This window comes from Lissotriton helveticus, chromosome 3_1, assembly GCF_964261635.1.
Source record: "Lissotriton helveticus chromosome 3_1, aLisHel1.1, whole genome shotgun sequence".
In the NCBI taxonomy this organism is placed as follows: Eukaryota; Metazoa; Chordata; class Amphibia; order Caudata; family Salamandridae; genus Lissotriton; species Lissotriton helveticus.
In genome coordinates, this window is record NC_136061.1 from 190280189 (window position 1) to 190305180 (window position 24992).

The window sequence follows — 24992 nt, forward strand, 5'->3', positions numbered from 1 at the left end:
CAGTTGTTGACACACAGGTAGGGTGTTGGACCAGTAATGACAGAGCATCTCTTCTCTGCAGTCTGTCAGACTTTAACAGTGACAGCATTCCTTTGAAGACTTTTGCCTGTCCTGCCTGTCGCACGATACATTTCCAGCAAGTCGTGAAGCTACGACAGCAGAAAGAAAGAGTAAGGAGGAGTACTAAAGGTGATTTGTAGTGTATGACTAGTGCCCTGCCTGCACAAATCTAGCCATGAACCATGTATCCAAATTTAGAACTGTGTCAGCACTTCTCCTGATTATTTAATGGAGTCTTGTATGATGGCTCTGGTCAGACCATTGTGATTCCAAGCCTCATGTGATTCATTTCTGACTGCTTCTTGCCGGTCCTAAACTAATCCTGAAACACAGATCAGAATCTTAATTATTCGTTTTACAAGATGCAGCCTGCTTTCATAATAGAGTGTCCATCCATCAAGCTCTAGCATCTTGCTTGTTAAAATTCTAGTTGTGTTGTGATTTACCTGGCCACATCTGAAGAGGGCTTTGGGGTTGTTCCGGTCAATTTCAAGGGCCCTTTCACCATACACAAGGGCACGGGCCGGGCGCTCCAGCTTCATGTATGTCAGCGATAGGTTCAGAAACACCAGCAGCCTTGCAGTCCTAATCAGATGCTGGTCGCTCTCTCCAACAGGACTACGGCCTAGGATCGAGGAAGCCTAGCATCAAGTAAGGGGAAGAAAAAAATGGCATGAGAGACCAGAATAAAAAAAAAAAAATCAAAGTTAGGCATTGTAAGATTTATACTTTAGCCTCCTAGGTCTCAACATTCCTACACTATCCTTTCACACAGCATCAGTAACTACTGGTAAGACAGCAAAGAGCAAAATATGCCCTTCAGTAAAATTAACCTGTATCAAGAGCTTCTGAGTGCCCAACGTAATGCACCATTCAGCTGCTCAAATAAAGAAGTATGATGCATCCAAACCGGATGAGGCAAGTGAAACAAGTTATTTGTATTTAAAGGCCAGGAAAATTCGAATCACACATTTACAACTCAGAAAAATAGACAGAAGCTCAAAAACAAGCACTGAACAACCTAATGCCAGATGACTACAAGTTAGACACCTTCCATCTGAGCATGTATCTTTCTGCCAGCTTGTGTAATCTCTTACCCGCTTGTATCGATCCTTGGCATCATAAAAGCGATTCTGGCGAAAGAGGTAATTCCCAAACTCTCTCTCTATGTTAGCCACCTTTAGCATCTTCTCCAGAGGGAACGTACTCTGCTGCTCCTGAAAGTAAACAACACTTCAAAGGAATGTGCTTTACATGCAAACATAATATGCCTTCTTACGGGATACTGTTGCATTTTTGAGAAAGAGAGGAACTAAAACTTGATAGACTAGGCGTAAGCCCTCCTGCTCTTTGACCAGTGCAAACACCACTTGATAGTGTTCCTTGAGCTATCTACTACTTTCAATGCCATCAATCATAATATCATCTTCCGCACTTTTGGAAACGGCCATAGAGTGCATGTTACAGAGCTGGTTTAAAGCATACCTGTCCACTATTCTATCCCACTCCCACTATTCTATCTGTTATATCAGATCCATACTAGCATATCCACTATACAACCTGTACAATTGACCAAGTTTTTTATTTTGTTTCAATCTACTGGAGTGTTGTACTACTAGCGGGAGGCACCATCTCTGCCGCCTTTGTAGACCTTAAAGCTGCATTCGATACGGTACCGAGGAATAAGCTCAGGGCCCTATTGAATGACCTAGGGCTACCTTCAAAGCTTTTACAGCTTGTAGTCAAACTGCATGAATCCAATTATGCACAGGTTAGATGGGGATCACAAGGAAACAAACATTACACCTAGGTCTCAAAGGGGTGCGTTTTGGCTCCCACCCTGTTTTCACTGTTTATAAATGAGGAGGTTAAATATTTTATAAAGTTCTCCACCGACGCACCCGTTGTTGCAGGCAAAAAGGTTCCAATACTAATGTTCGCATATTCTGCAAATTCGGCAAATTCTGTCCCTATTAACCCTGGCCCAAAACAGATTTGTGAGAGGTCTAACTGGCCTTCCCCAAAGCACTCCACTCACACACCTATATTTTGATCTGGGGTGTAACATCCTGGCAGAGGTTGCTAGGTTTAGACCATTGGCCTATTGGAGACGACTATGGTCCACTCAGGAGCTAGCCCACTATGCCCAAGCACTCAAAGATATTAGAGATGCTGATAACACTCACAAGATCCGCTGGTTACAGCGAGTAAAAAGCTCCCTAGTGAACATGGGCATGAGGCACTTGTGGGATGAGCCGGAGAATAACACGTTCCCCCCAACCCCGCCAAAAAAAAGTTTTTAAAGAAGCATACTGGGCTATGATTAGAGCTGGCAATCTTTGTTCTTCTAGCTCATCATCACTATCTTCCTGGAACATAAGTCAGAACCTTTGTATGAAGACTTCGGGGACTTCTTAACTAAACCCGCTGACAGGAAACGTTTCTTCCAGTTTCGGACAGGCACTTTACCGATTAAAGTTTTCACCAAAACCTGGCACCACTCCCTAGACAGTAAATGCACATACTGCCATAATGTGGACGAGACAATTCCTCACATCCTATTTGTATGCCCAGGATATAGCTCTCCACGAAGCAAATGGCTTAAACCAATTTGCTTGAATATGGGCACCAGGTTGAGTGCTACCGCACTGCGAATACGAAAGACAAGCACACAGGAAGCAATCATGATCGCACTAGCAAAGTTTCTAGGATGGGTGATGAGAATCCGTCATATGATCGAATGCAAGTAGACTGCGACAGTGACTATTCGTAATCATTGTCTTCTACTTTGCTTCTTCAGTTTGAGCATGTATCATAGCCCTTAGCCAGCACTGGGATTCATGGTTTTAGAATTTTAGATGTAATGTAAGAGAATGTCTTTTAGCCACCGTCAACGGCTTCTACTGATTCTAAACTTCATGTTTGTATGAGATTTTTTAAACCAAAAAGAAATTTGCCTGTCTTTTATTATGTATTACCATCTTGTCTTGTATAGTTATTGATCAGATTTTGAGACTATGTATATATTGTTCTCTTTTTGATTTATTGTGATGTTATATATTTATTATCTTTTATGATCAGTATGGTCGAAATAAAGACTTAACAAATCGACAACCAGTATGTCAAACCATTAGGTGAGGTCTTCTCAAAAGCAGGTACTGAATTCCACCACTATGCATATGATACACAGCTATTTTTACACTTTAGCTCTATGGCTATACAACATCTGCAGATGTATGAAATGTGAACTAAAGCCTCAATGAGTGAGCTCCTCTTACTACCCCCCAAGCACTCTAAATTCCAGCACCGAAACAACTTCCCCAAAATTGTAAACCCTGCTAAGTCCCTGGACTGCATGTTCGCCAAATAACTCATTATTGAGCTTCGCACCAAACAATAACTTAAAAGCACTTGATTCCAAATGAAACTGTTACAAAACATCAAACATGTCAACCCTAACAAAATTATAAATCTGCTGCTCAAGCTCTAGTGAGACCAGATGTCGAGAATGGGAAATACCCCATAACCATCCTACCTAAATCTTGCCTATTCAACAATCACCTGCCAGACTCCTAACGCAGGCCGGAATATTTGACAAAATTCCCACTGGTCGAAATTCCCTCAAATGGTTAACACTCGAGTCTTGCTGCAATCACAAAACTACCTGCCACACATACACAGCCCTAAGCTTATCCCCTTGCTTCTTCCCCAACACCTCACCACACAAACATTGTAACTGGAAGGCAAAACCAGAATCCTAAGAACCTCATCAAACTTTCTCTGGGAATACCCCGAAAATTTCTTTTTAACAGAGGACTTGGCCACTCGTTGCAAATCTTCAAACCTAAAGGAGCACCTACACAGCATGAGCGAGCATCTTGCACTTCATGGATATGAAGTCTAGCACCACTGTTTTTTATCCTAAGGTAACAAATGCTGAGGTTTATCTGTGATATTAAATGCTGATAATGGCATACTGTTTATTTCCTACACTCTACGCCATAATAGATGCTCAACTTCTCACCACCTCCTTGAGGTCCAGCCTGACATTTACTCCTTGTTCTGGTCCCCGTCCTCTCACTGTCATGCTTGTATACCCCTGACTACTAATGTATGATTGCTAATATTGAGGGCTGTGTGAGATGAACCAAACATTTTGTGGAGGTTCACTGGTGTGAGGTTAGCCCTGTGCAGGATGTTATGCTGTATGTACTGAAACCTAGCGTTTTGTGACAGTTTTTTTGAGTTTGAGTGCCCTTTCCAACTCTTTCTTGGTTAGTTCCCGGCCTATGCCCTCCTTCCCTTCGGGTGAAGGAGGATGGGTCATGTGTAGGGTATGCCAGGGCTTGGACAAACCATGTGATTAGTCAGCGACCACTAGCCATGATTTGGAGCGTGTGTATCAGTGTGTACTGATCAGTCTCTGTGTTGGATGTGCTGGATGTGCAATAGCTGGATTAGTTCATCTAACAATTGGCCATGAGCCAGAAAGTGACCACTCTGGAGTTCACTTTCCTCTTGCAGTCTATCAATGGGTAGAAGCGCGACATTGTAGAATAGGGCTCCCAGTGTGACGGCTCCTGCAGCCTCACATGTCAACAGGCGTTCCCTCCCTATCATGTCGTTAAATTATGTCATGGAGCGCAATCGAATTTCAGGAGTGTAATGGAGGATGGACGGCATGAGACGCGATCTCGCTGCATTTGATAAGACCTGTTTTGGTTCGACATTGGTAAGCCCAGTGGCTCATACTGCACTGATCCTCTGATGAGAGTTCACAAAAAAGTTTATTAAAAAAGTTCCCAAAAGCTACAGCGCTCTTCAAACAAATCTTTGGAAGCCTCCAGCTGCACCTACATTGAATCTACAAGATTCCACTTCCAGCAATAACCACCTCACCTCAAACCACCTCAAATGCATCCTGCTCAACACCCGCTCCGTCCACAAACACGCCGTCGAACTCTGGGACCTCCTGGACAAAACAGCACCGGACGTCGCCTTCCTCACGGAAACCTGGATGAACGCCACCTCAGCCCCCGACATCGCCATAGCCATCCCGGACGGCTACAAGATCACACGGAGGGACCGCGTCAACCAAACCGGAGGCGGCATCGCCATTGTCCACAGAAACACCATCCGCATCACGACCAACACCAACGACACCCTCTCCGCCGCAGAGCACCTTCACTTCCAGATACACACCGACCCCAAGACCACCCTCAGAGGGACCCTCATCTACAGACCCCCGGGACCACGCCCACATTTCAGCGAAGCCATCGCAGACTTCATCAGCCCGATCGCCCTCGCCTCCCCCGACTACATCCTACTAGGCGACCTCAACTTCCACCTGGAGAACGACAAGGACATCAACACCACCACCCTACTAGAGAACCTCGCCAACCACGGACTCAAGCAACTGGTGAACACTCCCACCCACTACGCCGGCCACACACTCGACCCCGCCTTCTCCTCCAGCAACCACATCTCCTTCAGCCACACCACGAGCTCCACTGGACCGATCACAGCTGCGTACATTTCAACTTCACAAAAACAACGACCCACCACCGCCCGCAACAAACCCCCCGAAGATACTGGAGCAAGATCACAACCGACCAACTCACCACCTCCTTGACCCAAAACCCGCTCTCCAACAGCACGGACCCCAACGAAGCAGCCCGCAACCTCACACAATGGATCACCGACTGCGCGGATGCCCTTGCTCCACTGAAGAACCCTCCAAGCAATCCCGACAGCAAGAAAGTCGCATGGTCCACCAACGATCTCAAAGACTCCAAGAAATCCTGCCGTGCCCTCGAGAAAGCCTGGCGCCACAACCAGTCATCGGAAAACATGAAAGCCCTCAAGATCGCCACCCGCAAACACCACCAGCTGATCCGCACCACCAAAAGGACAGCATTCAAAGAACGACTGGACAACAACACCCACAACAGCAAGGAACTCTTCAACATCGTGAAAGAGCTCTCAAACCCCAATGCCAGCAACAATGACATCACGCCATCGCAAGACCTCTGCAACTCTCTCGCCATGTTTTTCCACCGTAAGATCATCGACATACACGACCGCTTCGGCGCCCAGAACCCTCACCCTGCCACCGAACCTACGACCCCCACCATTACCCTTTGCGCCTGGACCCAGGTCAGCACGGAAGACACCACCCACACGATGAACTCCATCCACTCGGGCTCCCCTACCGACCCCTGCCCACACCACATCTTCAACAAGGCCAACTCCATCATCGCACCCAAACTCCGGGACATCATCAACAACTCCTTCGCATCCGCCACCTTCCCGGAGAGCTGGAAGCATGCAGAGTTCAGCGCCCTCCTGAAGAAACCCACCGCAGACCCCACAGACCTCAAGAACTTCTGCCCCATCTCGCTCCTCCCCTTCCCCGCTAAAGTCATCGAGAAAACCGTCAGCGCACAGCTGACAGCCTTCCTCGAGACGACCGGCTCCCTCGACCCATTGCAATCCTGTTTCCGAGCGAACCACAGCACCGAGACCGCCCTCATCGCAGCCACCGGCGACATCAGGACCCTGCTTGACAACGGAGAAACTGACGCCCTCATCCTCCTCGTCCTCTCGGCTGCTTTCGACACGGTCTGCCACCGCACCCTACCAACCCGCCTCCACCACGCCGGGATCCAAGGAAAGGCCCTGGAATGGATCACCTCCTTCCTCGCCGACAGAACCCAAAGAGTCCGTCTCCCGCCCTTCCTCGCAGAAGCCACCAAGATCATCTGCGGCGTACCACAAGGCTCCTCGCTCAGCCCCACCATCTTCAATGTCTACATGAGCCCCCTCGCAGCCATCGCACGCAAGCACAACCTAAACATCATCTCCTACGCCGATGATACCCAGCTGATCCTCTCCCTCACCAACGACCCCGCCTCTGCCAAAGCCAGCTTTCAGGACGGCATGAAAGACATCGCGGGCTGGATGAAGCTCAATTGTCTGAAACTGAACTCATACAAGACGGAAGTCCTCATCCTCGGCCCGTCCACCTCCACCTGGGACGACTCCTGGTGACAAAACTGTATTACCCCTGTGCACTCAAAATATTTCAAACTCTTTTGACCAAAATTTCGAACATTCAAGGTTGCGCATGCATCTGTCACACGTCGTCAATCCGTGCCTTTGAACTGAGAAACTGGAGTGAGCAACTTGTACTCACAAGATGCGCGCTGAATATTACATGGAACGAACAGTTCCTACACTGTTTTATCTAATTAGAATCCAAACAGGGTTACTCCATATTTGTGAGGTTTCAAAGTTTTATTTTTGTCTTTTTAAAGTTCATGATTTAACTGATGTCATCTCAGTAAAACATTCAATTTTCAATCTTCAAGAAAAACCCAATGCATTTCGGGTCACGAAAACAAAGGACCCTTCCTCAGGGGTCTGAAAGGAAACATACGGGACCCAGTTAGTTACCAGTACAAAAAAACAATGTGCATTATCTATCGACATGCTATAACATACATAACAACGAAAACAAAATAAAATGAACAATGCAAATACATAAAGAGCGGCTTTCCTCCTAATTATCTCACTGAAGGTGAACGATAACTCATATAACAGCAATGTTATGAAACGAGTGTCAGCATTTTAAAGCGAAATGATAACAATTGTAGATAGCAATTCATTCAGACGCAGCAAGTGGTGGACATTAAAGCGCTTTAAAAAACGAAGTCTTGAACTTACTAGAAGATAGAAAACAACGCGTCTCTCGAAACGCTTCAACAAACGGGTGCCAACCCTTCACATTGAATATTAACCAATCCCAAATGAGGACCTGTGCACGTGACAGCAGATCACGTGATATGAGTACCTAAGCTTCAACATGGCGGAATCGCCGACGGTGTACTGAAACATGGCAAACTACCTATACAAATAATGATATCTGCAATTGCTAATGGTGGCTGAAAAGTCAAAATGATAGTGCTGATAGATATGCACCAATATACCTAAATATGGGAAAACATTTCACGCAACATACAAGATAAAACGAAAACATAAAATCATAAAACATGTAATATATCAGGTTTCACAGTGAATAGAAATCTACTGTTACCACAATTGTTGATTTCAAAATAAACGTTTTGAAAGGGGAAAAGGAAGGGGAAAAGAACAGTCCAGTTACCAATGTCTTCAAAGATCAAACGATCATTATAAACATTGCCGTTATATGAGTTATCGTTCACCTTCAGTGAGATAATTAGGAGGAAAGCCGCTCTTTATGTATTTGCATTGTTCATTTTATTTTGTTTTCGTTGTTATGTATGTTATAGCATGTCGATAGATAATGCACATTGTTTTTTTGTACTGGTAACTAACTGGGTCCCGTATGTTTCCTTGCAGACCCCTGAGGAAGGGTCCTTTGTTTTCGTGACCCGAAATGCATTGGGTTTTTCTTGAAGATTGAAAATTGAATGTTTTACTGAGATGACATCAGTTAAATCATGAACTTTAAAAAGACAAAAATAAAACTTTGAAACCTCACAAATATGGAGTAACCCTTTTTGGATTCTAATTAGATAAAACAGTGTAGGAACTGTTCGTTCCATGTAATATTCAGCGCGCATCTTGTGAGTACAAGTTGCTCACTCCAGTTTCTCAAGACTCCTGGTGGCCCCATGCCCTGGGCTCCCCACCCAAGCCCACGGACCACGCACGCAACCTCGGTTTCATCCTTGACTCCTCCCTCACGATGGACAGACAAGTCAACGCTGTTACCTCCTCCTGCTTCAAAACCCTCCGCATGCTCCGTAACATCTTCCACTGGTTCCCCACTGGAACCAGGAAAACGGTCACCCAGGCCCTCGTCACCAGCCGTCTGGACTACGGGAACGCCCTCTAAGCGGGAACCATGGCCAAACTTCAGAAAAGACTCCAGCGCATCCAGAACGCTTCAGCTCGACTCGTCCTGGACATCCCCCGACACAGCCACATCTCCGCCCACCTGAGGGACCTGCACTGGCTCCCAGTCAGCAAGAGGATCACGTTCAGACTCCTCAACCATGCACACAAGGCTCTTCACGACTTAGGCCCCGAGTACCTCAACAAACGCCTCACGTTCTACACGCCAACCCGCCACCGTCCCACGGATCCGCAGAGCCACCACCGGAGGAAGATCCTTCTCCTACCTGGCGGCAAAGACTTGGAACACCCTCCCCACCCACCTGCGACTCACCCAGAACCATCTCTCCTTCAGGAAGCTCCTCAAGACCTGGCTTTTCGCGCAGTAGCGCCCCCCTCCCTCCTTCCCAGCGCCTTGAGACCCTAGCGGGTGAGTAGCGCGCTTTATAAATGTGATTGATTGATTGATTGACTTAAACTTCCGAACTGGCCTGAAGGAAGACTAAAAAAAGATTTTGCCAGACTCCATTGGCAGACGCTCAGGCAGTCACTCTTGCACTGGGTTTTAGAAGACTGTATTTTGGAAGGCTGGAGCACATTCCGGTTTTCTGCAGAAAACCCAAATTAGCGCTCAAATAAGGGCGATGGCAGCAGACAGCTAACCTGAGAAAAAGGTCAAGGATGTAGCAGGATCATAGAGAAAACTGACCTCAGATGACCTTAGAAGACAGGGAAAGAAGTGTGCCACTCCAACAGCTTATCCGGTGGTGTTATAGCTTCAGTGGCAGCATTGCCACCTCTTGTGCAAAAGTTAACCAGCCTACAAAGTGTCATGTACTTATGGTGCTTTTTTCAGAAAGCTTCAGTTTTTCCACTGGTGGTGCTGGGTAAAAGGCATCCAAGAATTAGGTCCTCGGGTTACACTGGAACACATGTCAGTTCAAGTCAGCATAGGCCTGGAGCGCACATGACAGAGTTAGGCTTCATAGTAATTCCAGAACATAAGTTTCAGTAAAGACTTGGCCAGAGGGCACTCTTGCATGTTTAGCGCTAGTATCAGGGCCGGATAGGGAACCCAAAGCAGTCCTGGCAAGTTTTGTCAGACCAGCCTCCGTACAGTGAATGGTGAGTGCAATGAGCAAGTCTGACCACTATGAAGGGGGGTTTGGGGGTGTTCTCCCCCCACCCAAGAAAATTTGGGGAACAATAGTGCATTCTACAACACATTTGTCATTTTATAGTTAATTGTATTCGTTTTCAAAGCATAGCAAATGATGACCTTAAGTAGGTTGCAGTTAGGTCGAGGACATTTTTTAAGGTTCTGGTCCTGCTGGGCTAGTACAATTGTTTTGATTTTTCGAACCCTGTGTGCACCAGGATACAACAATCTTTGCTGGGGCTCTTCAATGATTAAAACCAAAGGGGATGATGGACGGAGCATTGAACATTGCAAGCACTCACGCCCAGTCAACTGATCTGGGTTTAATCCATCATCATTCTTTAGCTCACTCCGCTACCCCAGTTCAGACTTGGCCATATGCAAATCAGTCTGACCCTGTGCCTCATGGGAACAGTCCAGCCCGAACTGCCAAGCCATGTCTTCCCTGGACCAGAAACAAGCATTCTGGGACCGGGTTCTGGCTAATCAGCTGTCATCAGCCAGGCTGCTTGAATCCAGTGGCAAAGTGAGCAAGGAACCCACGTCTGGGCATACCCTGCCAACTTAGGGCGAACAAAGCAAAACCAAAGGGGATGATGGACGGAGCGTTGAACATTGCAAGCACTCACCCCCAGACAACTGATCTGGGTTTAATCCTAGGATGCTTGTTTCCGGTCCAGGGAAGACGTGGCTTGGCTGTTTAGGCTGGACTGTTCCCATGAGGCACAAGGTCAGACTGATTTGCATATAGCCATGTCTGAACTGGGGTGGCGGAGTGAGCTAAAGAATGATGATGGATTAAACCCAGATCAGTTGACTGGGGGCGAGTGCTTGCAAAGTTCAGCACTCCGTCCATCATCCCCTTCGGTTTTGCTTTGTTCGCCCTGACTCAATGGTTAGGGTCCCCTCCAATAATAAATAAGAATTTATTTCTGCCCAAATAAACCTTTTTTTTTAGCAACATCAGGATAATAAAAGACTGAAAAAAAAAACCCACAATTTTCTTCCCTGTACCATGCAGCTAGCATGTAGCTCTTTGATAGCAGTTCATAGCTCACTGTGCTAGATTACAATTGTAACTTATAACCCTCTGCACTACCTCAAATGAGTCAAACCTGCCACTAGATAACACTCCCATCTCTCTCCAGCAGGTACATTAATCACCAGAGTTAACTTAACACTTTTATTGGTGCCTGAACACTGCTGAATATACAAGAAACTCCAGTGCTTTTAAAATGACTGCACGCCTACAAAACCAGCCCCCACCCTTCCAGCCTCCAGAGAAAACACCTGATGCCTGGTACAGCAAGTCTAGCCTTAGCTAGCAGGAACCTTAGAGGAAATTCCCATGTTAAGAAAAGAGCCCATCTCAGAGTTCAAAGTTTCTTCATGTGGAAAGTTACTGTCTGATTGGTCGTCTGAAGAATCCTTCCTCAACTGTCAGGATATACTTTGAGAAAAAAATGATCGTTTGGACTGGCTGTGATAACAAAGGACCATTCACCTTAGACTAATTCTTCAATCCAATAGTCTCCTGAAGAAATCAAAAATGTAAAGCCACATAAGGAGCCAGTAAACTCCATGACATGTAGGAATGAAAATAGAAGTGTGCACATTAAAGCTAGGGGAGTTTGGCTTACTATACTGCATTCACCAACATAGGGGAGCAACTTCAGGGTACCTGAACCCAGTGCCCGGTGAGGGGGCGCACAGCCCCCCTCCCCAGGCCACTTTGACCCTGGGGATACCATCCTCCGGGGCCTTCCACATTTTTAAAAGAAGAGGGGGCACACAGCCGGTGCCGGGGACCCCATACCCAGGTTCCGGCCAATTAAGGGTGGGTGCCCTACTGCCCACTCAGGCCTTTCACCGTGTCCATGTTTGGAGCCGCAGGAGAGCACCAAAGCTCAAGTCAGTTCCCTGCATACAGCAGGAGCCAGCATTGCTCTGCCCGAAAAGAGCAGCTAAAAATGCTGCTCCTTGCAGATGGGAGCAATAGTCAGGTCTGTTTCCATGATCGCATTACTAAACAAGCATTTGCAATGCAATAGATCTCGCATTAGGAAAGTTTGAGCTATTGGTATTGTAAATGGCAAAGTTTTTATTTATGTTTTTTTTTTAAATAGCTAAATTAATAGCTTTGTCATTTACAATGGCAATAGTTATAACTTTCGCAAATGTGATACCTATAGCATTTGTAATGCAATATGTTTTGTATTTACATGACTTAGATGTATTGATATTACAAATAACAATGGCGTTTAATTTTTTTAATGTCTTGGCGGCGAGGACCCTGTTCCCAGCAAGCATTGGGAGGGGGAAAGCTGCCTGCCAAACACATTGAAGGGCATAAAAGGACCGACAGTGCCCTCAAAGCATTTAGAGGAGCCATGCTGACAGCAGAAGAGTGTATAAGGGGCGAGGATGTGCCCTGCCTGAGGGGAGTCAGCCTTTACCAGGCAGGACCTTTACAATGTAGCTAAGTATCTGTACCTGTGCCATGCAGGTCTATTTTTGTAATACATTTTTTTATGTTATTTAAAAAAATTATTTTATGGTTTAGGGATCTGTAGAGATAAAGAGAGGTGAGGGAAACTTGCGGGTTTAGGTTGTTAGAGGAAAAGAGCGGTGAGGGTGACGAGGTTTGGAGGTGGATAGAGGTAAATGGGGGTGAGGGCGATTTAAGAGCTCAGGGGTGGGTAGAAGCAAAGGGAGCAGAGGGTGACTCAAGGGTTATGGGCTGGGTAGAGGTGAAGGGAGGTGAAGGTGTCTTGAAAGTTCAGGGGTGGGTTGGCGTAAAGGGGGGTGAGGCTGATTTTACTGTTCGGGCGTGGGCAGAGGCAAAGGTGATTTTAGGATTCAGGTGTGGGTAGAGGTAAAGGGAGCTGAGGGCGACTTGAGGGTTCAGGAGTGGGTAGGAGTAAAGAGAGGTATGGGCAACTTGAGCGTTAGGGTGTGGGTAGAGTTAAAGGGAGGTGAGGGCAACTTGAGGGCTTAGGAGTGGGTAGAAGTAAAGAGGTATGGGCAACTTGAGCGTTAGGGTGTGGGTAGAGTTAAAGGGAGGTCAGGGCAACTTGAGGGCTTAGGAGTGGGTAGAAGTAAAGAGAGGTATAGGCACATTGAGCGTTAGGGTGTGGGTAGAGTTAAAGGGAGCTGAGGGCGACTTGAGGGTTCAGGAGTGGGTAGAAGTAAAGAGAGGTATGGGCAACTTGAGCGTTAGGGTGTGGGTAGAGTTAAAGGGAGGTGAGGGCAACTTGAGGGCTTAGGAGTGGGTAGAAGTAAAGAGGTATGGGCAACTTGAGCGTTAGGGTGTGGGTAGAGTTAAAGGGAGGTGAGGGCAACTTGAGGGCTTAGGAGTGGGTAGAAGTAAAGAGGTATGGGCAACTTGAGCGTTAGGGTGTGGGTAGAGTTAAAGGGAGGTCAGGGCAACTTGAGGGCTTAGGAGTGGGTAGAAGTAAAGAGAGGTATGGGCACATTGAGCGTTAGGGTGTGGGTAGAGTTAAAGGGAGCTGAGGGCGACTTGAGGGTTCAGGAGTGGGTAGAAGTAAAGAGAGGTATGGGCAACTTGAGCGTTAGGGTGTGGGTAGAGTTAAAGGGAGGTGAGGGCACCTTGAGGGCTGAGGGGTGGGTGGAAGTAAAGGGAGGAGAGGGTGAGTCGAGGGTTAAGTGGTGGGTAGGGTACAGGGAGGTCCTATTCTATTCAGATGTTTTTGTATAGCGCTTGGCTATCAGTAGGCCTCCCAGCGCTTTCATAGCTACCGTAGGGGGTATGGGTTACTTGAAAGGTCACGGGTGGGTAGAGGTAATGTGTCTTGAGTGTTGAGGGGCCAGTAAAGGTATGGGAGGTTAGGATGATTTTAGGGTTCGGAGTGGGAAGAGTTAAAGGGAGATATGGATGATTTTAGGGTTCGGAGTGGGAAGAGTTAAAGGGAGTTAAGGATGATTTTAGGGTTCGGAGTGGGAAGAGTTAAAGGAAGTTAAGGAGGATTTTAGGGTTCGGAGTGGGTGGAGTTAAAGGGAGGTAAGGATGATTGTAGGGTTAGGAGTGGGCACAAGCCAGGAACAAATCAGGATTTGCAGATGATACTACAGTGCACCAACCTATTTAGTCGGCTTTTTAATTGAATTGTTGATTTTAAAGTCAAGAAACGACCGCATGCATGTGTATGTGCAGGCTCACAGCTGCTGTCTCGCTGGGGGTGTGGAATCTAAAGAGGTGAAACCAAAATCCTCCCAAAGTCGCCTGGCTGGGCCGTCCTGGGCGCTGGAAAAATGAAACCAGCTGCGGTTCCTCTCCACCCTGGGTCCCGTGCCTCTGTACGTGCTTCAATATGAATAACAACACCCCTGGCATGAAAGGCAGAATAAGGGACTTAAGTCAGGTGACTTGCTTAGCCAGCACACTCCCCCTTGTAATGGGGCAAGGTAAGGCCTGCCACGTGGGCAATACACAATGAGGAATGACACGGACTCTAATTATCAGTTAGCCGGAAAGACCTCGAGCGGTCTTCCGCATGTTTATTTATACCTCGGCGCGAGCCCGCCCCGAGGTTGTGCGTGCGTGCGTGGGGGAAAAGATACATTGTGTGTGAGAGCCCGGGTGGCTCTCTACATCCCTCCTTTATTTTAGTCCTTTTCCAGCCGGCACGTTCTCAGACTCGTGTTCAGGGGGATGACCAGGCAAAGTCTATCAAACGCTGGCTAGGCCTCGGATTGGGCCTCAGGCTGTAGCGGTGGTTCCGGGTCCATGGCAGTTCGACAACCCCGGCTGGGGTTGTCCCTGGACCTTCGCTCGCCTCTTCGGCCCTTGGCTGACTCCGCCCGATGTCGGGGCCTGGTGGCGTTGGCCGGGGCGGAGTGTCCCCTCGTGGCGGGGCAGGTGCCGGACTAGGAAAACTGTCGAAGTCCACATCTTCCGGGTCTCCGGGTTCCATTCTCCCTGCTCTCCGATGTCCAGCGGCGGTGTCGGTTACCTTCTTGAAGCATGATACATTTCTCGTCACAGTTTGACCGTCTCTCCTTGCTGTAATCATGGTCCCTTGCATTCGGTCCACTATCCACACTTCGGGCTCAAAGGGCGTTCGGAACTTCCACCCTGGGTGACGATCTTTGACAATGACCGCGTCCCCTTCTCGGATGGCTGGTTCTTTGGCGTGACGGTGTACACTTGCTTTGATGTTAGTAGCTTGTCTTCGGGCCTGGGTGGCCTCGGCGTCCCTCTCTTCCGGCACCCACGTGCTCGCAGTGGGGATACCGTCCCTCGGAGCTCGTTTGAACAGTACATGTGAGGGAGCACATTTGGTCGTCGAGTGAGGTGTCTGACGGTAGGCTCCGAGGAATTGGTCCAGGGCAGTCTCTGGGTCTTCACCATTGTCTACGGCTATCCGGAGAGCTCTATTTAATGTTCGCATCAGCCTCTCCACTTCCCCGTTGGCCTGGGGCCACAGCGGGGTGATCTTTCTGTGCCTGATCCGGAGAGCCTCCAGGTACGCCTGGAATTCTCTCCCCTGAAAGGGAGGTCCGTTGTCGGACTTGATTTCTTCGGGGAGCCCCATCGTGGCGAACACGCGGTTTAAGACCTTCTTGACCTGCGGGAATGCAGTGGACGCTATGACTTCCACGATTGGGAACTTTGAGAAGGAATCAACTAACACCAGCATGTGCCGTCCGTCCGGGAAGCTGCCAAAGTCTATACTGAGTTGAGCCCACGGCGCCTGGGGTGCTTCTTCAGTGAGTACGGGTGCTGGGACAGGCTCTCCTCCAGTGATCGTGCAGGCATGGCAGGACCGTATCATCGCTTCCACTTGGCTGTCCATCGCTGGAAACCACACTTTACTCCTCAGGCGGGCCTTTGTCTTGGCCATGCCTTGGTGTCCTACATGGGCTAAGCTCAGAGCTCGTTGTTGGAGGCTTTCCGGCATGACAATGAGATGTCCTCGTAACACCACTCCATCATCTCCTACACTTAGTTCACTGCGTACTTGCCACAGCTGTTGTCTGGCGTGACTCACTTCCGGTCTGAGGCAGGAGGCGCCGTCGAGAAAATGGGCCCAACGGTTTCCCTCGAGGGCCTGTCGGACTTTCATCAGGGTCTCATCCCCTGCAGTGGCGTCTCCGATTTCCTTGAGCGACATGTTCTCCGGGCATGCGGCCTGCGTGACCATGTGGACGATTTCTTCCACTTCTTCTCCGTCTTCGGCGAGGGGCTGCGGTGGGACGACATCCGGGTGTCGTGACAGGTAGTCGGCGGGGTTGTGTGCTCCTGGCCGGAATACCACTTTAAATCTGTAGCCCTGCAGCTGGACAGCCCATCGTTCGATGCGCGGGGGAGCCAGCCGTGACGTCCCCGCGAAGAGGGGCAGAAGAGGCTTGTGGTCCGTGACCACCGTGAATTCCTGCCCACAGAGGTAGAGATGAAAGTGCTGGCACGCCCGTTTGATGGCCAGGGCCTCTCTTTCAATTTGGGCGTACCTGGTCTCGGTGTCCGACAGGGCCTTGCTGGCGTAGGCAACCGGTTTCCACTCTTCTGGCCCGTATTCCTGTAACAGAACGGCTCCCAACCCTACTGGACTGGCGTCGACGATCAATTCGGTCCGCCTGCGTGGTTGGAAGTAGGCCATAGTGGTATTGTCCAGAAGGCTGGTCTTGATGGTCTGGAACGCTTTGTTAGCGGCTGCAGTCCAGTCCCATTTCTGATCAGCACGGGTGAGGGCTCGGAGGGGTTCCGCAATGGCAGCCAGATTCGGGATGAACCGGCCACAGTATGTGGCCATGCCCAAGAAGCTGCGCACTTCAGTTTGACTCCGTGGGGTGCTGGCTGCTTTGATGGCCTCCGCCTTCTTGGGATCGACTTTCAGGCCCTCCCTCGTGAATGTGTAGCCAAAGAAGTCCACCGACTCTTGATAGAATGCACACTTGGCTCGGTGTAGAGTCAGGCCGCTGTCTGCAAGCCTTTGCAGGGTCGCCCTTAAATTGGCATGGTGGTCTTCGAGGGTTGTGGAGTACACAAGAATGTCATCGCTCAGGTTGATTACCCCTCGTAGGCCAGATAGCACCTCGCGGATGGCGTTTTGAAAGACTTCGGCTGCCGATGAGACACCGAAGCTGAGCCGGGTGTAGCGACGCAGCCCCACGTGCGTCGAAAAAGTGGTGATGTATCTGCTAGCTGGCTCCAACTCGAGCTGGTGGTACCCTGAGTTGAGGTCCAGCTTTGAGAACCACTTCGCCCCGTTGAGGTCCGCTATGATGTCGTCCATAGTAGGGGTGATATGCCTTTCACGCTTGACAGCGGTGTTGGGGAGCCTCATGTCCACGCACAGACGAATGGCTCCAGGCTGCTTCGGCTTGGGGGCGACCACCAGTGGGGAGACCCAGGGTGTCGGGCCCGACACTTTCTCGATTACTCCCAGTTCTTCAAGTTTGCGAAGCTCCTCCTCCACTTGTGGCCGGAGGTTGAAAGGCACCCGCCGGTGCCTGAGTGCGACGGGTCTGACGGTTGCGTCGATGTGCAGCTTGAACCTCTTTCCTTTGAGCTTGCCAAGGCCCTTAAACAGTTCAGGGAAGTCCTTTAACATGAAATCTGCGTGTGCTTGGTGCACCTGATTGGCGAAGAATACCAGTCCCAGGTCTTCTGCCGTGTGGCAGCTCAGGAGGGTGCCCTTCTTTCCTTCGGTGATGTGAAATTTGGTTTCAGTGGAGTACTCTCCGTTGACTACGGTGGTTTGGATCACTCCTCGAAGAGGCAGAGGTTTAGTCCCTCCATAGGTGTAGATTCTTGCCGCGGACGGTGTCAATGTCGGCTTCGGGGACATCCTCTCGTACTGGTCCGAGTCCATGACATTCACGGACGCTCCTGTATCAATCAGCGCGTTGACACTCGTCCCATCTACAGATATGGAACACATGGGTGGCGGTCTTCTTTTCGTGGATGCTCGGCTCACATAGGAGACGACATATACTTCGTCGTCTTCATCGTCTTCGTGCCTGGGCCGGCGGTCTTGCGCTTCAGTGTCAGGAGGGGGCCTCTCCTGGTCGAGTGACAGCCGTCGGACGCGCTGTGTTACTGTCCTGGCGCGCGGGCCTGCTGATCGGAACTTCCCTCCCCGGCAGACGGCGGCAAAATGATTCAGGCGCCCGCACTTGAGGCACGTCTTGCCTTTGGCGCCACACGTGGCTGTGGCAGGGTGATCGTCACCGCAATATCCGCATTGGTTGCCTCGTGGCGGGCCACCTCGCTGCTTCACTGGCGGGAATCGTCTGTGGATCGCATCCACCCGTTCTTCTTTGATGGTCGGGGCTCTTGCAGCGGGTGGGGCGATCACCGGGGTGCGCAGTGCCACCTCCATTTCCTCTGCTCGGGCATCGGACAGTTCATGCGATCTGGCCAGGATGAGAATTTCGTCAAGTGAAATTCCAGGTTGCCTGAGGATCAGCTTCCTCAGCAGCTTTGACTTGCATCCGACTATGATTTGATCCCTGATTTCCTCCCGGGGGTTGGCGAACGGGCATGTGCTCGCAAGTCGACGGAGTCGAGCGTAGTACATGTCGACCGATTCGGAGTCCATCTGCCAGGCACGTTTGAACTTGAACTTTTCAAAGTCATTGTTCAGCTGGGGATCGAAATGTGCGTTGAGGGCCGCGACAGCGGCATCATAGTTGTCCTCGGGCCCAGTGTTAGGGAGCGACTCGAACAGATCATAAATCTCTTGACCTCCATATAGAATGAGGAGCGACCTCTTCACCGTCCCATCTGTTTCTCTGGTGCCTTTGAAGTACAGATTTAGGCGCCCGACCCACGCTCTCCAGCGGAGCGCAGCTGTCGCTGGGTCCGCAGATTCGCTGAACGGCGGGATGGGCGCTGTGCCGGCGTGCTGATGTGCGTGAGGCGCTGGCATGGGAGGTCCTACTGGGGCCTGGGCCCCTGCTTGGGCTTGAACCAGTGGCGGTGCTGCGGGCACGACTGGCGGCGGCTGGATCGCCTGCTGCGGGGGTTGGCCAGCCCCGTCTTGGGCTGCCCCTGTCGCGTTCTGGCTCATGGCTTGGCGTCACGCAGGCTGTGCGGGTGCTTTCCGGATTTGTGGCGTAGTGTAAAGCAGGGCCGAGGTGCTTGGGCGCGCCACGTGTTGAGGCGCTGTGAGGTCTGGCACAAGGGAGGCGGCTGTGGTGTAGGCGGGGCACTGGGAACTCCTACTGGTGGCAGGTTCCTGGCAAAAGTCCTTGCGGTTGCCAGTGCTTGTTGCACTTCAGACGAACTGCTCACCCTTTCCCTTCATTCAATAATATTTTTTTTTTTTTCCTGTTTGAATGTCTTTTGTGTCCCGCGTTTAATTTCAGCAGGCAGCCGGCCGTCCTCGCAGAGCTGCGGAGGTGTCTGGCGTGCAGCGAGGGCAGGTGCGGAGCGGGAGGGGCCAGGCGCGGTGCTCGGCACGCACCGCAGTAGGGGCGCTGTTCGCGCGCCATCTCCGGGAGGGAAGGCGGGTCCGCTGCAGGCTGTCGTCACGTGGTGCGTCTCCGGGCTCCTTTGGAAGCCTGCGGCCGGCAGGCGCACCTCCTCCGCGCTGGCTGGCGAGAGGAGGCAAGGCGGGGACCGCGCAGGCGGGGCAGACGGCTCACTCACCCGCAGGATCTCCACGCTGCGCGCCGACCCCACGAGTCCCGCCGGCTGAAGGCGCTCCCTCACGGGAGACGCGTGGGCGGGTCTCGGATGGAGGGGGGACCGGCACACCACGGCGGGTGGGCACCGCGGCAGGAAGCAGGCGGCGCAGCAAGCCGGAGGCACCAGGCACCAGGCACACGTGGGGAAACAAACCGGCCTCGTCGCCAATGTAATGGGGCAAGGTAAGGCCTGCCACGTGGGCAATACACAATGAGGAATGACACGGACTCTGATTATCAGTTAGCCGGAAAGACCTTGAGCGGTCTTCCGCATGTTTATTTATACCTCGGCGCGAGCCCGCCCCGAGGTTGTGCGTGCGTGCGTGGGGGAAAAGATACATTGTGTGTGAGAGCCCGGGTGGCTCTCTACACCCCTGAGCATTGTTTCAGCAGCACTGCTGGAACAAGCAGCCTCTTCTCCGTGGCTGCAGCTCTGATCTCCCAAGGAGCAGGCCGAAGGCCTCATCAAGAAGCATGTCCCCAGGGACCCCTCCCCTCCTCCCTTCCCCCACCCTAGTCACGAAGGTGCCTGCCCCGGTGACCTGGAGGGGCTCGGTGTCTGCAGCGTGTGTCTGTTGTCTGCAGCCTCAGGCCCGTCTTGTCGTGTCTGTGAACGGTGCTCTCCAGACTGTAGGGTGACCAACCGTCCGTAAATTTCACGGACAGTCCGTAATTTCGGCCGTCTGTCCGTTGTCCGTGAAGGATTCTTTAACGGACGCCATTTGTCCGTAATTTTAACCCCGGGCACCGGTCGCACTACCCTAAAGCCGGCACAGCTTCCACCCTCCTCCCTTCATGACTCTGATGCAAAGCGCAGATACCCCGCAGCATTGGAGAGGCACAGTGGGGTGGCAACCCTCACACCTTCAGCCCTTGATGAGCTGTTAAAAGGTGCTTGAAGGGGACGGAGAGGGAGGGGCGGCAGCTTCAGGAGCAGGGGCATCTATTCAGATGCAAACAGCCCTGAATGCGCCATGTCTCTGCGATTAAGGAGGGCTTCACACATTACATTTCTGCCCAGGGCCCCAAAAATACTAGAACCGGCCCTGATTACATTGCGCAGCCCTGGTTCGCTTCACAGAGCTTAAATACTGTCACAAAATTTTAAACAAACCTGGGTTCTTCTAACATGCAGTCTTAATGTAATAACATTAAGAAATGGCACAATCACACCCACACTCATTAACAAAGTATGGAGGACAATCAGTTAAATCAGTTCTCTTGGAGCATCTCCTGTAAGTACTGTACATCAGTGTGGGGGGGGGCAAACTAACATTTTGGAAAGAGCCTGTCTTCTCGTTGTCTTGTCCGGGAAGGGGTGAGGAGCCCTACCCCACCCTGGAAGAGGCCAAGATTATACTAGAATACTGCATGGCCACCCCTGTGCCCACTCTGGTGGATCCTGTTCCCCCTCCTGTGATGGCTCCTGCCCCGCCCCAGTGATGGCTCCTGTCCCCCTCCTGTGGTGGATCCTGTCTCTGCCCTGGGTGGCTTCTGTCCCAGTCCTGGAGTGGCTCATGCAGCGAGGGTGAAGTTCTTGATGGGCCTCTTGTCAAAAAGGCTCAGCTCAAAATGTATATGAGTGGATGGCTGGATGAATTAGTGAAAGGGTGAATGAATGAATGAATGAAAGATTGAATAGATGGATAGTGAGAGAGGATGGATGGATTGATGAGTGAGTGGAAGGATGGAAGAGAGAAAAGGTAAATGGCTGGATGTATGGCTGGAAGGGTAGCTGGATGGGTAAAAGGGTGGATGGATGAGTGAAAGGATAGATGAGTGAAAAGGTGGATGATGAGTGAGTGGGTGGATGGATAAGTGAAATGATAGATGGATTGATGAATTGATAAATGCAAGGGTGAATGGATGGACGAATGAGTGAAAGGGTGGATATAAGGATGGATGAGTGAGTGAAAGGGAGGGTAGATGGACAAAATGATGAATGAGGAGTGAAAGGATAAATGGATGAGAGAAAGGATGGATGAGTGATAGGGTCAATGGATGGATTCATGAGTGGATTAGTAGATGGATGGGTGGGTGGATGGATGGAAGGAAGGATTGCTAAGTGAAAGGGTCGATGGAGAGCGAAAGGGAGGATGGATGGATGACTGATAGAGTGGAAGGGTGGAAGGATGAGTGACTGGGTGGATGGATGAGTAAGTGAAAGGATGGCTGGATGGGTGAAAGGGTAAATGGCTGGATGGATGAGTGAATGGATGGATGGATGGGTAGAAGAGTGGATGGATGAGTGTACAGATGGATAGGGTGAAAGGGTGGATGGATGGATAATGGATGGATGAGTGAAAGGATGGATGAGGGGATGGGTGAGTGAAATAATAGATGGAAGGATACATGATGGATAGGTTTGCAAATTGTTGAATATGTTTGGATATGGCTGGGCTTACTTCTATACTATTGCGCGACCTCTGATGTGTCTGTAAAACGTATCCTATTGTCCTGTAGTTTTGTCCTGAATTTTGACCTCCTGTCCTGAATTTCGACCCTTTGTCCTGAATTTTTACACTCACCGTCCTGAATTTGCACCAATGCCAGTTGGTCACCCTACTCCAGAGGCAGCAGCGTGCTAGTGACGGGGACCTCACCCGAAGCCCCTATGCCGCCACTGTCCCCGTGGAGGGGCAGCAGGCCTCTAGCTAGAGTGAACGCTGCCAACCCCTCTCAAACCACACCCGTGCATGAGAAGCTGCCCCCTAGCGACAGGGAACGCTGCCAGCCCCCTGCACCACCCCCGTCCAGGAGCAGCAGGCCTCGCGTGACCGGGGGGTGGGGTGGGGGTGGGGTCTATCAGCCCCCAGCCCACATATCCGTCCAGGAGCAGCAAGCCCCTAATAACAGTGACCGAAGCCGAAGCCCCTATCCAGCCACTGCCCCTGTGGAGGGGCACCGGGCCTCTGGCTAGAGTGAATTCTACCAACTCCTCTCCAACCACACCCGTGCAGGAGCAGCATGCCCCCTAGTGACGGGGACCTCTGCCAACCTACCGTCGCCACCATCACCACCCCGTGCAGACCAACCCCTCCACCCTCGCCCAGGGGCAGCAGGCCTCAGGCGACAGGGGGTGCTAGTCCCAGCCCGCACTCCCGTCCAGGAGCTGCAGGCGCCTTTAGTGGGCAGGCGCTCTGTGACCTTCAGGCCAGGAACCGTCGGTACCACAGAGTGGGATCCACAGTCGCACCTCTCTGCCAACTCTCCACAACAGACTCTCCCAGCGCCTGCAAGCTTTGTTCTTCCCGGGTGTGAGTCAGTCTGTCCGAATTAACATTGGTGCCCCGTCTCCCCAGTGCAGATGTCTCCCCCTTGTCACCTGACGCTCGGTGACTTCACACAATAACGCAGGTTGTTCCCAGTGACCGCAGCTCAGTCATACTCACACTGGGGCAGCTCCTAGCTCTCACTTGTGATCCGGAGCGCTGTGTCACCATCACAGCCTCCGCCACCTCATCTCACCCTCGGGCAAACCAGGAGAAGTCCTTACAGGCCAGCGTCTGGACACCTCGAGGCACAGGGCAAAAGTTAACCAGTCCCCTTAAACAATAACTTTTTCAACTACAAGAAATATTCCAATTACTAGCTTGCAAAATAAATTAACTATTTGGTGTCCACCATACTCGTCACATACAGAGACTTTTATCTTGCCTTGTCAAGTTTGAGCCCAGTCCAGAGACGGACTGGTCTTGCAAAGAACATGTAGCGTCCTTCCAATATACTGACCGGAGGCCTGGAGCAGGGGTCATAAAATATGCAATACTGGGGTAGATTTGGTTGTATATCAGGTAAGTCAACAGGGTTGGGGCAGAGTTAGTCACATGTTGCTTCACCGCCGGCCTGTGAACAGGAAGTCAGGCAGGACGGGCGGGACAACCGGAAACAGGAAGTAGGAGGGCGGGAGCCTACCCCGCCTCCCACGGAAGAGCCGCGATTGTTTGGAGCACCGGAGCAGGCAGGAGCCTACCCTGCGCCCCGGTGCCGAAGAAGGGAGGAAGAGTCCTGCTGCCGGTTAGAGCCGCTGCACCAAGGAAGCCGGTGAGTGGGGCTTCGCCTTGTTATTTGCTGGCCTGCGAGGGCGGGGGGGCATGTGTGTGTGCGCGCGCGTGCGGCGGCGGGCTGTGTATGTGTGTGAGCGTGCGTGTGTGCGTCTTGGAGTCTGTGTGTATGCGTGTGTGACTGTGGGGGGGGGAGGGGGTTGCCTGTCTGGGTGCCTGCGTGTATGTGTAAGTGTAAGTGCGTGTGCGTGCGCGTGTGTGTCTGTGTGCATGCATGCGCGTTAGGAGTATGGGAGGGAAGTGTACGGCGCGGCGCAGGACGGAACGTGCGCGTTCGCGCACACAAATCCAGGAAAAAAGCGCGTACCACTTTCTTGTCCGTCCTTCCCCCCCAGACTGATAACTATACGTCTCCAGCTGGACACATGCATCCTTCGGATGCATTACCAGCGAGACCCAAAAAGCATGGGTACCCGCACTTTTTTTTTTGTACATTTTTTTTTTACACATAGCCTCAGCGAATTTGCTGCAATATTAACAAAAAAACACAAAAGTTTTAGTCCCCCAACCACCTGGCCTAAGTGGTCAGGGTATTCCTACCTGCCACTATGTTTTTTTTTAAACATTTTGCTTGGGACTCGGGCCAAGTTCCCAGATGGCTGCCAACACTGCCTGGTTGAAGTTGTGGCAGCCAATCAGATCTCACCATGAGATCTGTCGGATCTGTGGAGGATTCGCGTTACTAGAGATACATACATCTTTTTTCTTTATTAACTCCAAAACTACTTAATGCATTTACACAAACTTACGAAAAGAAATATTTCTAGACCAAGATCTAGCTTTCTGTCAAATTTGGTGTAATTCTGCGGCGTGGGATGTAGTAATTTCTAAAAATCCCTATGGGAAGTTGCATAGGGAAAAACTTTTTGAGACCTCTCTTTCTTCTCAGCCCCTGCTTTTCCAATCACCTTGAATCTTTCCAGACTGCAACGGACGTGAGTGGCAAATTAGTTTTGAAAAGTTAGGGAAGATTAGCCAAACGGTGGGGGGCGTGGCCTAGCGATCCAGCATGGTGGACGCGCGTTAGACAGGCTCTGCTGAGCCCATAACAAATATCCTTAATGTGTCCTGCTCCGTTGGCCAAATCTTCATCGTGGTTCCCCCGCAGCTGGAGTGGAACCTGGTGGTGGCGGCGGCAACCTATAAGTGTGCCGGGAGCGCAGAGTTTGAGGCGG

The 24992-nt window shown here is 50.8% G+C and overlaps 1 protein-coding gene across 2 annotated transcripts in view; it reads right to left on the reverse strand.

The window, feature by feature from the left end:
* FKBP6 (FKBP prolyl isomerase family member 6 (inactive)) overlaps positions 1-24992 on the reverse strand; it is an 875880-nt gene that overhangs the window by 199184 nt on the left and 651704 nt on the right. For both annotated transcript variants that reach the window (XM_078679581.1, XM_078679580.1), the window contains exons 5-6: positions 1158-1277; positions 507-701 (exon numbers count right to left, since the gene is read on the reverse strand). In XM_078679581.1, coding sequence (XP_078535707.1) covers positions 507-701; positions 1158-1277 — 315 coding nt within the window. The remainder of the gene's footprint in view (positions 1-506; positions 702-1157; positions 1278-24992) is intronic.